The sequence below is a fragment of the Polypterus senegalus genome, chromosome 5 (genome assembly GCF_016835505.1).
Source record: "Polypterus senegalus isolate Bchr_013 chromosome 5, ASM1683550v1, whole genome shotgun sequence".
Taxonomy (NCBI): domain Eukaryota; kingdom Metazoa; phylum Chordata; class Cladistia; order Polypteriformes; family Polypteridae; genus Polypterus; species Polypterus senegalus.
The window spans coordinates 31,558,260-31,572,028 of NC_053158.1; the positions used below are offsets into that span (position 1 = coordinate 31,558,260).

At 36.5% G+C, this 13,769-nt stretch overlaps 1 protein-coding gene across 1 annotated transcript in view; it reads right to left on the minus strand.

Moving 5' to 3' along the window:
- mcm3l (MCM3 minichromosome maintenance deficient 3 (S. cerevisiae), like) overlaps positions 1 to 12,033 on the minus strand; it is a 42,804-nt gene extending 30,771 nt beyond the window's left edge. The window contains exons 1-6 of the mRNA XM_039754082.1: positions 11,974 to 12,033; positions 10,503 to 10,615; positions 9,086 to 9,294; positions 5,782 to 5,912; positions 3,254 to 3,492; positions 778 to 886 (exon numbers count right to left, since the gene is read on the minus strand). Of these exons, the coding sequence (XP_039610016.1) occupies positions 778 to 886; positions 3,254 to 3,492; positions 5,782 to 5,912; positions 9,086 to 9,294; positions 10,503 to 10,615; positions 11,974 to 12,033 (861 nt within the window). The remainder of the gene's footprint in view (positions 1 to 777; positions 887 to 3,253; positions 3,493 to 5,781; positions 5,913 to 9,085; positions 9,295 to 10,502; positions 10,616 to 11,973) is intronic.
- Between the last annotated feature and the right edge of the window lie 1,736 nt (positions 12,034 to 13,769).

Here is a 13,769-nt window from a genome sequence, read left to right on the forward strand (position 1 = left end):
TGTTCAGAAGCCATTAAGAAGGCTAACAGAATGTCAGGTTATATAGCACGATGTGTGGAGTACAAGTCCAAGGAGGTTATGCGCAACCTTTATAAATGCACTGGTGAGGCCTCATCTTGAGTACTGTGTGCAGTTTTGGTCTCCAGGCTACAAAAAGGACATAGCAGTGCTAGAAAAGGTCCAAAGAAGAGCGACTAGGCCGATTCCAGGACTACAGGGGTTGAATTATGAGGAAAGATTAAAAGAGCTGAGCCTTTACGGTTTAAGCAAAAGATTAAGAGGTGACATGATTGATATGTTTAAAATTATGAAGGGAATTAGTACAGTGGATTGAGACTTGTATTTTAAAATGAGTTCAACAAGAACACGGGGACACAGTTGGAAACTTGTTAAGGGTAAATTTTGCACAAAAATTAGGAAGTTTTTCTTTACACAAAGAACGATAGACACTTGGAATAAGCTACCAAGTAGTGTGGTACACAGTAAGACAGGCACTTTCAAAACTCGACTTGATGTTTTCTTGGAGGATACAAGTGGATAGGACAGGCAAGCTTTGTTGGGCTGAATGGCCTGTTCTCATCTAGAGTGTTCTAAAAGGTACACAAATAGCCAAAAATAAATTGATTAATGTGAACACACACACACGGGACAACATACAACTACATAATTAACACAAGAGGTGGTGTTGTATCAACCTTATGAAGAATATTTAAAATGTTTCATTTTAACCTTGAGAACAAAATATTTAGTGAAAGTCAAAAAACCACACACACATACCTTTGAATGAGCTTTGCAAAATTTTTTTATCTTGCTTACGTCATCTGCTGAAAATGTTGGTGTAATTTCTTTGCTCATCAGTTTAATGTGATTGGCCAACAAAATGGTCCTATTTAGTATTTATTAAAAATGCAAAAAAAAAAAAAAAAAATACATAAACACTTTAATGATTTTAAATCTTAACATTGTGGGCATTATTTGTCCATCCATTTGTGTTCTGGTGGGATTTCTTCATTACAGAGCTGGGAGGACCAAAAAATCTGATAAGCATAATACATGAATCAACATGGTAAGGGTATAATGGCCATCCTGGGGCACTCACTCTTTTCAAGCAAATTTAGAGTATTCAATTAATCACATAGAAACACCTATGCAGTGAAAACAGAAAAAAAAAAACATTAAAACATAAGGCAAATGATCAAACTTTACACAATTTGACTGAACAATAAACTAGTCTCTGCAGTTAAGACCACAGCATGTACCGCTATCCAGAATTACATTATTTCCATTATAGAAAAGAAATGGGAGAGGCAGAGTAAAATGCACTTATAACTTTTTTTTTTTATTTTTTTTTATATAATCAGAGTTCCTTTAGTACTGCAGTTACAAATTTCACAAAAAATGTATTTGTTGCACTTTATTATTTCTTCTGTTGCAGTTTTATCAGGTTCTAGGCAGAAACTAATCCTGGATCGAATGCCAGGACACCATTTGGCACAGAGAAGCTCCCACACTGACTCATTCCCAGTTAATGCAAAATTACAGGCTATCCAAAATGGTGGATGGTAATCGAAGTACTCAGAAAGCCATCACAGATTTAACATGCAAGTGTGAATTTTACTGTATTCTGTACATGACAATACTACTTTGAGCAAACTACAAACAGACAATGACCTGACTTCCTACACTCCATAAACTCTTAATGAATAGAAGACAAGAATTGTCATTTTAATACTGTATTGTAATCGTATATGCCCTGTAGTGCACTCTTATGATTACACTGTAAATGGCAATACATACAGTAAAACTTGACGAAAAACAATTGATGACTCAAATTCATTAATTTTAATAATGGTGTTTTGCCTTGTATGATAAATTCACAATATAAAATTAGGTACTGTGTGGCATTATTACATTTGCTAACAGGTTCAAACAGACAGGTTAGACACTTTGTATTAATGTACTGTCCTGCCCATGCAAGTTAAAGGTAGCACTTTTACAGAATAAAAATGTTCATCTTTTGAAAGTATTTGACAGTAGCTGTCTCATCATATTTTGTTTAGATAGAGTTCCAGAGAGTTTATTATCAAATGTACTCAAACATTAGAAGCAGCATTAAATCAGCAATCCCAGAGTGCTGGAATTTGGAGATTTGATGTGGCCTCGTTTTCACCACCGACTAAAACTTCAAAGCTTCTCTATAGATGCAGCATATTTAGGTGAAATGTTTTTACTTTCATTTTTAATATATTATGCTCCCGAGGAAGCAGACAAAATACATTACTATTAAATGTCCTCAGCAGTTGGTAATGGCTCCTGGTGGTCTAGAAGCGTTTCTACTAGCTCATAAGGTTCATTATTTCCAGTAGAATTAACTTCACTTTACAGTGACAAAATCACAGATGTTTTACATAGGAATTTGCATTTATGGCATTTTATGGTCCAATTCATTTTTAGGTTTTGGTAAAAATTTCCTAGTAACAAGTACTATGTACATGCAACAATACTACTACTAATATAGTTACTCCATCCATCCATCCATTATCCAGCCTGCTATATCCTAACTACAGGGTCACGGGGGTAATACAGTTACTGTAGGATTTAACAACATTTACTTCTTGAAATAACTGTCTTGACCCTATAGTTTTCACGAAGCAGCAGCATTTTTTTTTATCCTCCATTAAACATTCATTTTATTTTTTTTTCTCATCATTATAATAGCTATATAAATAGACCATTGTTAAATTAAAAACACATCAAAGAGAAACACATTATAATACACAAAATAATTTTACAAACCTAGTTGCCCAGGCAACACTAAGCACAGGGCCGGACAGCACACTCAATCACCTTACCATTCTGATCAACATAAATAATGTCTACTGGTATGCAAAAGACTACCTGGAGAAAACTCAAGCAAGGAGAAGAAACACACTTAAACATTGTGCAGAGTTATCAGGCTTGAATTTGAACAAAACTCACTAACCACTGCATCCTAATTTCAACATTAAAATCTGCATCGAATCAGATCTTATAACAATAAAAATTACTCATGCTAAATAAAACCTCTTACATTTAATAAAAGGGAAGGAGCATTACAAGAAACATGGATTAACCTTTATACTGGGAAAATGTATCACATGAGAAACTTAGATATATATAAAAAAAAAAATAAATAAATAAAATATATGAGAATCCAGGCACTCATACGATATTATAGTGTGCGCTCAGATCAATGCATTTAAGGAAGCGTTACCTGAACGTAGCTGATGTGTATGCGCCTTGTTTTGCAGGCAGGCACCGATAGACTCCCACTACCTGAACTCTGTCACCAGGTTTCACTTTATCTACCAAATCATCATCTGCAATTATATCTACGGAGCGTGGCAACTGGCCAGCAGGAGCTTTTTCTGGCATTTCCTGAATAGAAAGAGTCTGATGATCTTTATATGTACAAAGCCCAAATTCCGTTTCCAATGGATTATTTTCTTCATCCTAAAACGAAGATGCACAGTGTCCAAATTACAAAAACAATGTCTGCCAAGCTTACTCAAATTCAACAATACTTTTGTAGCCAATAATTTAAATTTTGCATTTTAAAAACTGCAGCAACCTTTGAGTGAGAATGGAAACCCACTTATCCAATCCAGAGTTGTGCTCATTTGCATCTGAACACGGTCCATTTTAATTTAATATTTTAGCAAAATCCCATGTAAGCATATGACTGGAAGACTACATATGTGGATTATATGACAAGAGTAACAGGATTTCCCCAAAAATGGATTTTTTTTTTTATATTTATTTTGACCAACATTGGACAAGAACATGCACAGACATGAATAAGCATTTAAACTGAACATCCACCACCAATCATTACATTTATATTCATATCCACAACTGCATTACCACAGAATTATTTAGCTGCAGATTAAGTAAGAATTTCTATTTTGTAGTAATTATACATTATGTTTACAGTTCCACTTTGGGGGACACTCTGCATACTCTGGAAAGCACAATGGATTGTAAAAAATAGAAACATTTTAACAATTAAAGGAAAACAATATACTGTACACTGACTTTGTAAACAAGTTAAGTTTGCAAATTATTGGAAAAACAAAATGTGTGCACAGTTGGTTATAACTTAAGTATTCATTCCCATCTCATCTTATTTTTCTTTTGTCCCCTTTACAATAAAAGAAAGCACTGCCTCACAGGGAAATTCTCTGAAACTTGAAATTAGAATTCAATATTAAACCCTAATCTAAAATTGTGTATTACACAAAACTATTTAAAGTAGGAAGGAAGAGAAGTTGTTTTATATGTAATTCAGGGAATATTTAAGTTTTATATGGCTATGGACATGAAATAGTAGTGATTTACTACAATAAGTGCATCATAAATACTTGCAAAACTAACATTTTTACAGTCAGTATACAGGCATTTGCACAAACAATACATTTTACAGTGACAGCACAAGTGTCTGGAACTTTCTAAAAAGTTAAATGTTATTGCAGAGTGGGGTTGGATCAGCTGTTTGACTCCTGGGAAGGAATGGTGGGAGCAAATGTTACCCATAGTAGCATGCAGCCAGTTGTAAAAAGGGCCTGCATTTCATTGGTAAACCTATAAACAAAGCTTGGTCCAGGATTTTAAAGGGGTGGTCACACTGTGTACACTCTGGAGCTCATTCATGGAAAACAAAATCCCAATGCCAAACCTGGAAGAAAATCCTTATTCCTACTTGGTATGTGAGCAGCTGGCAAGGTCAGGACACTCAATGATGGAACTGTAATTATTATACTGGGATTCTCTTCAAATGTTATTTCTGGAGTAAGAGCTCACATCAAAATGGTAGTTAAGTATATCCTTGATTCTGTGCCATATTACACTTCTCCATTATGAGCATAGGGTTAAGGATTTATTTCTTTCAGTAAACAGGCTATTTTAAAAGATGACATGTCCCAAGCAGTACATTTCCCTTTCAAAATATACCATCATTTGCTGCTGTTTAAATATTCCCGATCAAGAGATGGGGATAAACATGTAAAGACAAAAAAAGGATGATCAGGAGTTGTGAATTTTAGTCAACGAGATATTTTTATGAGCAGTACAATTGCTACTCTCTAGCAATGTGGAGGTCCTGTAAACATCACTGTAAAAAAGGGTCATAATGTGACAGCTAGGGATTTCCAAGGCATGTCATGCACTTAATGCCAGCATCCATGAATAGTATTTATGGGAAGTTGCCATACATAAAATCACTGCTCTCAAACAATGCTGCATGTCATTCAGCATTACTGGAACATTCTGGGAACAGAAATGTTCGATAATATGGTTAAAGCATACTGTGTTATGCTTGAAAAACAATAAAATACTGCATATAACACTAAGACATCATCCCAACTGTGAGGCTAGCTGCGTAAACAGGTTGTGCTGCCTCTGGGCTTGCAAGTCATGGAATCATTGATTACAATTTAAAGGTGTATATGGAATTTCTAAAATATATAAGAGTTATAAACTCAAGACTTTGGGTCTTACAGCACATTCGTGACCACAAATAGTTGTAAAATATCATATTGAAAGATTCAATGGAATCAGTCTGTCTGTTATAACCTTTACCAATCATTCATGCATTAATCCAGCAAACTGTAAAAGACTCAAGCTGCCCTACAATAAAAAAAAAAATTCTTGCAGAGAAATATAAATTTTACTTGAAAGCAAACATCTGTTAAAGATAAACAAGCACACAATCATATTTTTCATATACTCAAAAAAGTAGATCACCTTTGTAGGATAAATAGCACTTGAAGGGAAGGCATCTAGAGAAGTAAGATCAGTGTACTTTCTTTCAAGTGTCTTTTTAGTTGCAGGACAATAATGGACACTTCTTGTAACTTTGGGCCTCACCAGAGAGCCTAGGATTGAAAATGAGAAAACTGATCAAATAATCTACTTTACCTGTTCCACCATTTTCTAATTCATTTATTCAATTTAGGGTAGCATGGAGCGGTTGCCAATTATGGTATCACGGAGCATAACACAGTAAAAAAAACTCTGGAGAGGGTGTCAGTCCATGGTAGGGCACTCCCATACTCCATTATTGGTAACTCTAAACCAGTGTTTCCCAAGCTCGGTCCTGGGGACCCCCTGTGGCTGCAGGTTTTTGTTCCAACCAGCTTCTGTTTTTAATTGAACTCCTGGGCTAATTAAGTGAACTGATATTTCCCAAGTTCTGTGTTTAAGGAACAATATAGAAATTGGAAAACTAAGTTTGCTGGAAAAAAAAAAAAAAAATTAATGTACCAAGCAGTTATATAGGAATAATGCATTTTATTTTCTTTTTAACAGTATTTTCATCTTGATTTTCATTCTTCTTTTCTAGGTATTCTAATTGTTTAATCCATCATTTACTACTTAGTGGGTCTGACTTTAAAGTAGTTGTAGCCTTTGATTATTCAGCATTTGCCTGGGTGTCTGCTCTGCTCGTTTTAAATTGTCATTAAGATACAACGAAGGGGGAAAAACTGCACAGAGAAAGGGCAAAGTATAATGAAATGAACAAAAGAGTTAAGCATTTAAATCTATAGCAAAAGCAGAAATATTTCTACGCGTCTTATAAATACAAAAAAAAATCATGCTTTTCTGAATGTTGAATAAAAGAAAAACAAACAGCTAGCAGCCTTTACACAGCTTCTCCATGGTTTTATAAACGAACGACATACTAGGCCATCCTTTTTCCTTGCTTTGCCAAGGAAGCTGCCTTTTTATTTAATCCATGGGTTTTCCGCTGTTTTATTGTTCGTTTATTACGATTGATATAGTTCTCTTTATATAGCACGTTGTCAGTTCAGCATTCCGCTTGGAATATGACGAAGCTGCGCAAGCTCACCCTTGAGAATGCAACGTATAGTTGTCCAGGAGAAAAGCAATCTTGCATGAAATCAATGGCAACCTTTTGTTGGGTCTGTCCCTGAGATTTACTTGTCATCGTGAAGCAGAGCCTTACTGGAAATTGGAGGCATTTGAATTGAAATGGGAGATCAGAGGGTATAACGGGGATGCAAGGAACACATTGAGTGTGGAGAAACTCTAGAGACAGCGTGTGTATTAACTTGTGGATTTTTCTGTGAGTATTTGGCGGCAGCGTTACGAAGTTGCTTCCGCAAGACCACGTTAGCCGTAGAGCTCAGCTCAGAGCATATTCTTTTCCTACCTTGTCAATTGTGTAATGCGTTTTTTCAACAGGTTTGATGCATGGAAGTGATCACTCGTACTGCGCTCAGTCAGTTCACGTGAGCTGCTCTCGTGTGATGTTGCGATGTCCACGGCTTTATTTAATGTTAGCCAAGACCCGGCACTTAAGTTTCTCGTTACAGCAATTTTAACTCCGTTAACAAAGTGATCTAAAGTCTCGTTTATACCTCGTGTCTTCTCATTAACCTTGTATCTCACAAATAAAGTATTCGACAAAGGCATGACAAATGGCAGGGGGAGCGTGTCCATAAATTTAATTTAAACTTGGTTTACACTGTGCTTTGTTTCCGCAGTAGCTGCACTTATGAATAAGCTTGTATGCGTTTTTCTTCAGCACTCTTTGGAGCTCTTCCTTGTTTTCTACGTACTGCGTTCAGTCAATTCACGTGATTACATGAGAGGCGTGATGATTTGACACGCAACTCCGCCCCCCACGGCCATCAAGCTAAAGTCCATTACAGTATATGGAGAAAAATAAGTTCCAGTTATGACCATTACACATAGAACTTCGAAACAAAACCTGCCCAACTTTTGTAAGTAAGCTGTTAGGAATAAGCCTGCCAAATGTCAGCCTTCTACCTACACGGGAAGTTGGAGAATTAGGGATGAGTGAGTAAGTGAGTGAGGGCTTTGCCTTTTATTAGTGTAGATGGATATATAAACACGGTAGCCAATTACCTTCCCTTTAGTGACAATTTTAATTTCGAAAACACACACAAGCTAGAGGAAGTGAGATCTGCCCAATAAGGGAGGTGTGAAGTAACAACCTTAATGTTTTTGATCAAAAATGGTGCATCGGTGTGTAGAGATGCGCCGTCACTGTACGAAATGCAGTTTTGCGTGTGCGACTTCAGGTGGGTAACCCACTCTTCCAGTCTTTCCTCGCAGATCCCTCAACAGTTCAGAGTAATGTTGCTGATTAACAGATGACTGTGTTCACACGTCTTCATTGACAAGTCCGTTAATGTATGATCTTCGTTGCCTTGGCGTTTGATATGACCGACGGTTTGTTTATTTTATTCGGCTTGGGTTAAAAAAAACTTTAGTTATTTGTGCGACTGTACGATATCAGGAGTAAGCATCTCTATCAACTCCACACAATGCCACTTGGCAGAGTGGTTAACACCACTGTAGGCTAGCAATACTTAGACGCACAGCTGATAACTTCACTGTACTTCCGATATATTGACGGATACCGAAAATATTCGGTTGTCCATCATGTATATAAACAAAGGTTTTGTATTACATAGTGTCTCACATAAGCCGGTATACTGTACCTGGATCTAGACTTTACATAAAAATGTCCAACTAAAGCCTGGTTTAAGTTTGCGTCATTACAGTCTGTTTGGAAATTAAATACCCTTACTGACTTAAACATTACCGAAAAAAAAAAAAAAAGTTTTGAAACACAGTGCAAAGAAATAAAACGCATCATGACCAGCTTTCTTAACACAACCGAATCATAAACAGCACTGCTGAGATGTATGAGCTAACAGTGGTGCATCACCAGAATAAAAAAAAAAAGAAACTTATTAACTTCAGCAGCATGAACAAGTTTTAAATTACAGTCTGTGCTCCTTCAGATCATGCTTACAACATACTGTCAAGTAGGAAATTAATCATTAAATAATCTAATATCACTGTAATCATTAAATAACTATTACATATATGCTAAGCATTAAACAATGCTAAATAAAGAACGGCAGTATTGTGCTGCTGCCTGTAAAATCACCACTTATCAGTTACACTACTTAAATTGTACAAGAACATCTGCTAACAAAGTTCCATGAAACACTGATTATTCAAAGAATGTAAAACTTAAGACTTAACTTACACTTCGTAACAATTCCTTCAATACAGACCAAGCTTCCCAGCAAAGAAGCAGTAAGAGTCCGAGGTGAAACATGTTTCCCACCAAAGCTTCCTTCAAATGCCACATGGAACTCTTCAAACTGTTTAGCATATGTTCCATCAATTGAGGACACAAAATCTTTTAAAGCTCTTTGAAAAGCTATAAGCTCACCAAAAGCATCGTTTAGCAACCTAAAGAAAATAGCAATAGTTAGAGCAGCTTGCAGGTTAGGATTTAGCACCAAAAATTCATTCATCTGAATGTTGCAAAAGCCCAGAGTTTGCTTGATCAAGCTGGTATAACTTATTAGTCTGATGTGTGTAGACTATGGCATTTAGCTATGCAGCTATAATTTTATGTGATTTAACCCAATTTTTAATTCGGATTGCAATCCAGTTAAAATCTAAGTTTTGTATCAATTATGCAATATTCAACCAAGTTTTTTTTTTTTGGTCACTGTTCTCTCAGCATACATTACAATTGACAGAAATAAGTGAAAAGCAAAATTTTTTTACTCATTTATATTCTAGAAACGTCAAATAAAACTCATGGTCATCTTATTCATGTATTTTACACATTATTCCCAGGTCAGTGCTTTTTTCTTACTGGGTAATTTGGTTTCTTCTCACATTTCAACACATACATGTTAAATTTGTGACTTAGATCTCTCTCTCTCTCTTTCTCAAAGTTAGTGAAGGGCTACATCAGCAGGCATCACCAAAAGCATAAACCCCAAGGCTATTCAAACACCAAGAAAACATTTTAGAGACATTTCAGCTGTACATGAAGAATCTGTGTGGTTTGACGAAGCTTTTACTTTCTGATAATTGAGCCAACAGTGTCCATTGGGATATCCAAATAGTTGCATTTTGTTTTGTAATTGTTTTGTAATTAAGTTTAATTGTTATACTGTTCCTAATTTATGGATTTGAATGTTATCTTTAAGGCTTAATTTTCACAGCTGTTTGTCAAACTCAAACCCAGTTTTTTTTTTTTTTTTATAATCCAGAAAATTAAAATGGATTTTCTGGTGGAACGAAATTTTTAAAAAAGCTGAGTACAACAAAGGGGCCAAATACTTAAGTCAAACCACATAAACCATGTCACAGAAAACTGGAGCTTCAGCGCTTTGAAAGAAAAAAGGTAAAACAATCAGCGTAGGTTTAGCTATTCAGTAAAATTAGAGAGCTAATCAAGAGCCTCCATCTTTCAAGACAATATTTTTATAGTTATACACAAATAGACACACATACTGTACATACATATACACATGCAACAAATACCTATAAGACTAATTATTGTCCCTTTCCTATCTTAAATTCCAAATACTGTAGTTTGGTTTACATTAACCATATACAGAAATTCTATACACCATTTTAAAAACAAAAATTGTACTAACTTGTATGCCCTCCTGTCATTTTTTCTGCGGAGGTCGTTGATATTAACAAGAAGGCGATGTTGATTTTCTGAAGTCATGTCTCTTACTTTCCCATGGTAGACACCTTGGTCTTGCTATATAGATGGGGGACAGAAAAAAGTAGAACTAAGGTATTAATTACTCAATTAAAAAAGGATCTTAATTCACTAAAAGCCTACCAAAAACAATGCTCAGTTAAATTCAACCTAATGCTAAGCCTGTTTAGGTGCAGCCAGTGCCATGATGGAAGACCAACCAGGAAAAAGTTTGGGTTGCTGCTGGAAGAGATGTTGGCAAGGCTAGCAGGGGGCACCTCCCCTGTGATGTGAATGTGGATCCCAATGCCCCAGTGCAGTGATGGGGACACTGTGCTGTAAAAATGGCACTGTCCTTTGGATGAGACATAAAACCAAGGTCCTGGCTCTGTGTGATCATTAAAGATACCTGGGCACCCTTTGTAAAGATTTGTATGTATTTCCATGTCTTGGATAAATTTTCCACTATAACCTGGTCATTCTGGCCCCCTAATCATTCCCTGTCTCTGATTGACTAACTATCTCTCCACTTTACCACCCAACAGCTAATGTGTGGCAAGCATACCAGCACAAAAATGGCTGCCGTCGCATCATCCAGGAGGATGCTGCACATTAGTGGAGGTTGAAGAGGCTCCCCCATCACTGTGTAAAACACTTAGAGTACCTTGAAAAGTGCTATATAAATGTAGTGAATGGTTATTTAGGTTACAACCCCACATTATAAAACTATTATTTGCTCTTCCTAATGAAATTATCTTAAATTCTGTAAAGGGCTCAACAGATAAAACACACTAAGGTGGTAATGCTGGAATACCACCAGTTTCTCACCAATTAAGCATCCTTAGTTGGGCGATAGTTACGGGGCTTCAGTAACTCATCTATGACATACAAGTCAGAGTGCTTGCTTCAGATCTGTTTTATATTCGTTTGTCAGAGTTATTTTGCAGAATATTTCCGCTTGATCTACTATCTCATTGCCTTGAGAAATTCTTAAGATTTGGATTAAGTCCCTGAGGACAAGGTAATTAGTGTTACTGCCTCGCTGTTTCAGGTTACTAAACTTGAACCAAAACCTTAAAGTGGTGTTTGCAGGTCCTCCCATTTTTTCTTTCATTGTACTCTATTCTCTAGTTTATAAGTTACAGGATAAGGTTATTTGCAACACTAAATTTTCCAGGCTTGTGCTGTGAGATGAAATGTTCCTCTCTATACAGGTACAAGTGATGGTGTGTCCTTTTTTTGTAATTTGACCTACAATTTTTAGAGCCAACTCACAATAGTTTGTGTTATATTTAATATGGAAGTTGTTTAAACATGCTCTACTTGACTGTTTTGCAAATGTAACACTCATTCGGGCAGCCCCACTTAGAGTTAACAGCACACAGATGGGGAGGACAGTTTTAGGCACCTCAGTGTACCCAATGGAGGACTTGACCTGGTCCAAGCACACTGTCACCATGCTGAAGGTGGTACATCATCCTTACCACAACAGACACCTCAGGTACTTCAGGCTAAAGAACTTCTGTACATCAACCATCGAAATTATCCTGACAGGGAGTATTGCCACCCAGTCCGGAAACAGTACATAGAGCTGCAGGACTGTAGAGAGTGTTGAAGTCAGCTAATGCATCACCGGGTGCATATTCTCCAGCTTCCAGGACATTCATACCAAGCATTGTTGAACCGGCGAAAAGAAAATTATCAAAGTCACCAGCCATCCCAGCAACGGCCTCCTGTCTGTGCTGTCTTTAGGGAAATTCTAGCACTGCCTTAAAACCACTTCAGAGATAACCGAGGAGGAGCGGCTTTCCTTGGCCCATATTCATCCTAAATAAGGACAATGTCTAGAGCATCACGAGTTATCATTAAATCTCATGTATTAAATTATTAAAGTAATTTACTTTATTGCTATATATATTTATAATTTTAATATAATGCATATTATTGCTGTCATTTAACAATCATTTTTAGTACTTATAAAGTAATGCATTATTGTTTATTGTCCTTTTGGAATCTATTTAATGCACAGTTTGGCAACTAAGCACTATATTGTACTGTGTATATAACTGTTTAACAAAAAATGAATCTTCAACTTCAGGGTTATTGCCATATGTACACAGTATGAATTATACTGCAAAACAAAATGTTCATTTCATATATACAGTATTCATCATCCTATTCGCTACAGATCAAGTGTCTAGACACGTATTAATGTCAGGGTCTTTGATTAAATAAAACAGCCTATTCCTTTCTCTCCACCACTCACGGTCAATAATTTGGTTGATTCCTCTCTACAAGCGAAATTTGCTCTAACTTGATGTATTTAAACGAAACCCTGGTTACGTCACGTAGCGCTCCCCAATTGGCTCATTGTCTTGGTCGTCAAGCCGATGAAAGAAAATACTGGAAGCTTTCTGCCCGCCAATTTTAAAAGCACGCGATAAATGTCTGGATTGCGAAATATGCAAACTTTGAAAACGTTATATGGGCGGGTCTGAAATGCAAACTCCATCCGTGTATGTGCACGCTCCCCTGAGCTCCGTCTCATCAGGAGTCCCGGAGCAAGGGCTACTTGCAAATACTGTGATTTGCAAACATCAGGATGAAAGTAAGCACTGCCAGCAAGGATAAAGGAATAAAAAATGTCGCACGCAGCGAAAAAAACAATGCCAAGGGCGAGGAAAAAACTATTAATAAAAGCAGCAACATTTAACACCACAGTAACCCACTTCTATTCCAATGTATGGGTAAGCAAGCAAATATCGACCGTTTATGTTTGAAGGTTTCGTCGTACTCTTAGTATTATTTGAAACGAAGTTAACGTTAATTCCTTTAATGAAAAATATTCAATTAATCGTAAAATAAGGTAATCACTGTCAAAGCTGCGTTGCTGTACTGCCGTATCACTCAGAGTCTGTACGTTTTCTAGCTTGCCATTCTAATTCTTACGCCGTAGTTTTTCGACACTGGTTAAACATTTAAACGTAATTGTACAAATTTCCACCTTGGATAAATTCAACTGTGAACACCGAGTGACGGGATGGAAACTTTCAAAACAAGCCAGTTTTTAAAAAGCACGATTGCAAAAGCAAAGCTGGACATGTACAAATCTTTCAAGAAACAATCGTTTTGAATGGCCGATGTAGTTTTACTTATTCAGCGGCTTGCATACATGCAAAGATACAGTACAATGGTTTCAAGATAAAAGTTAACC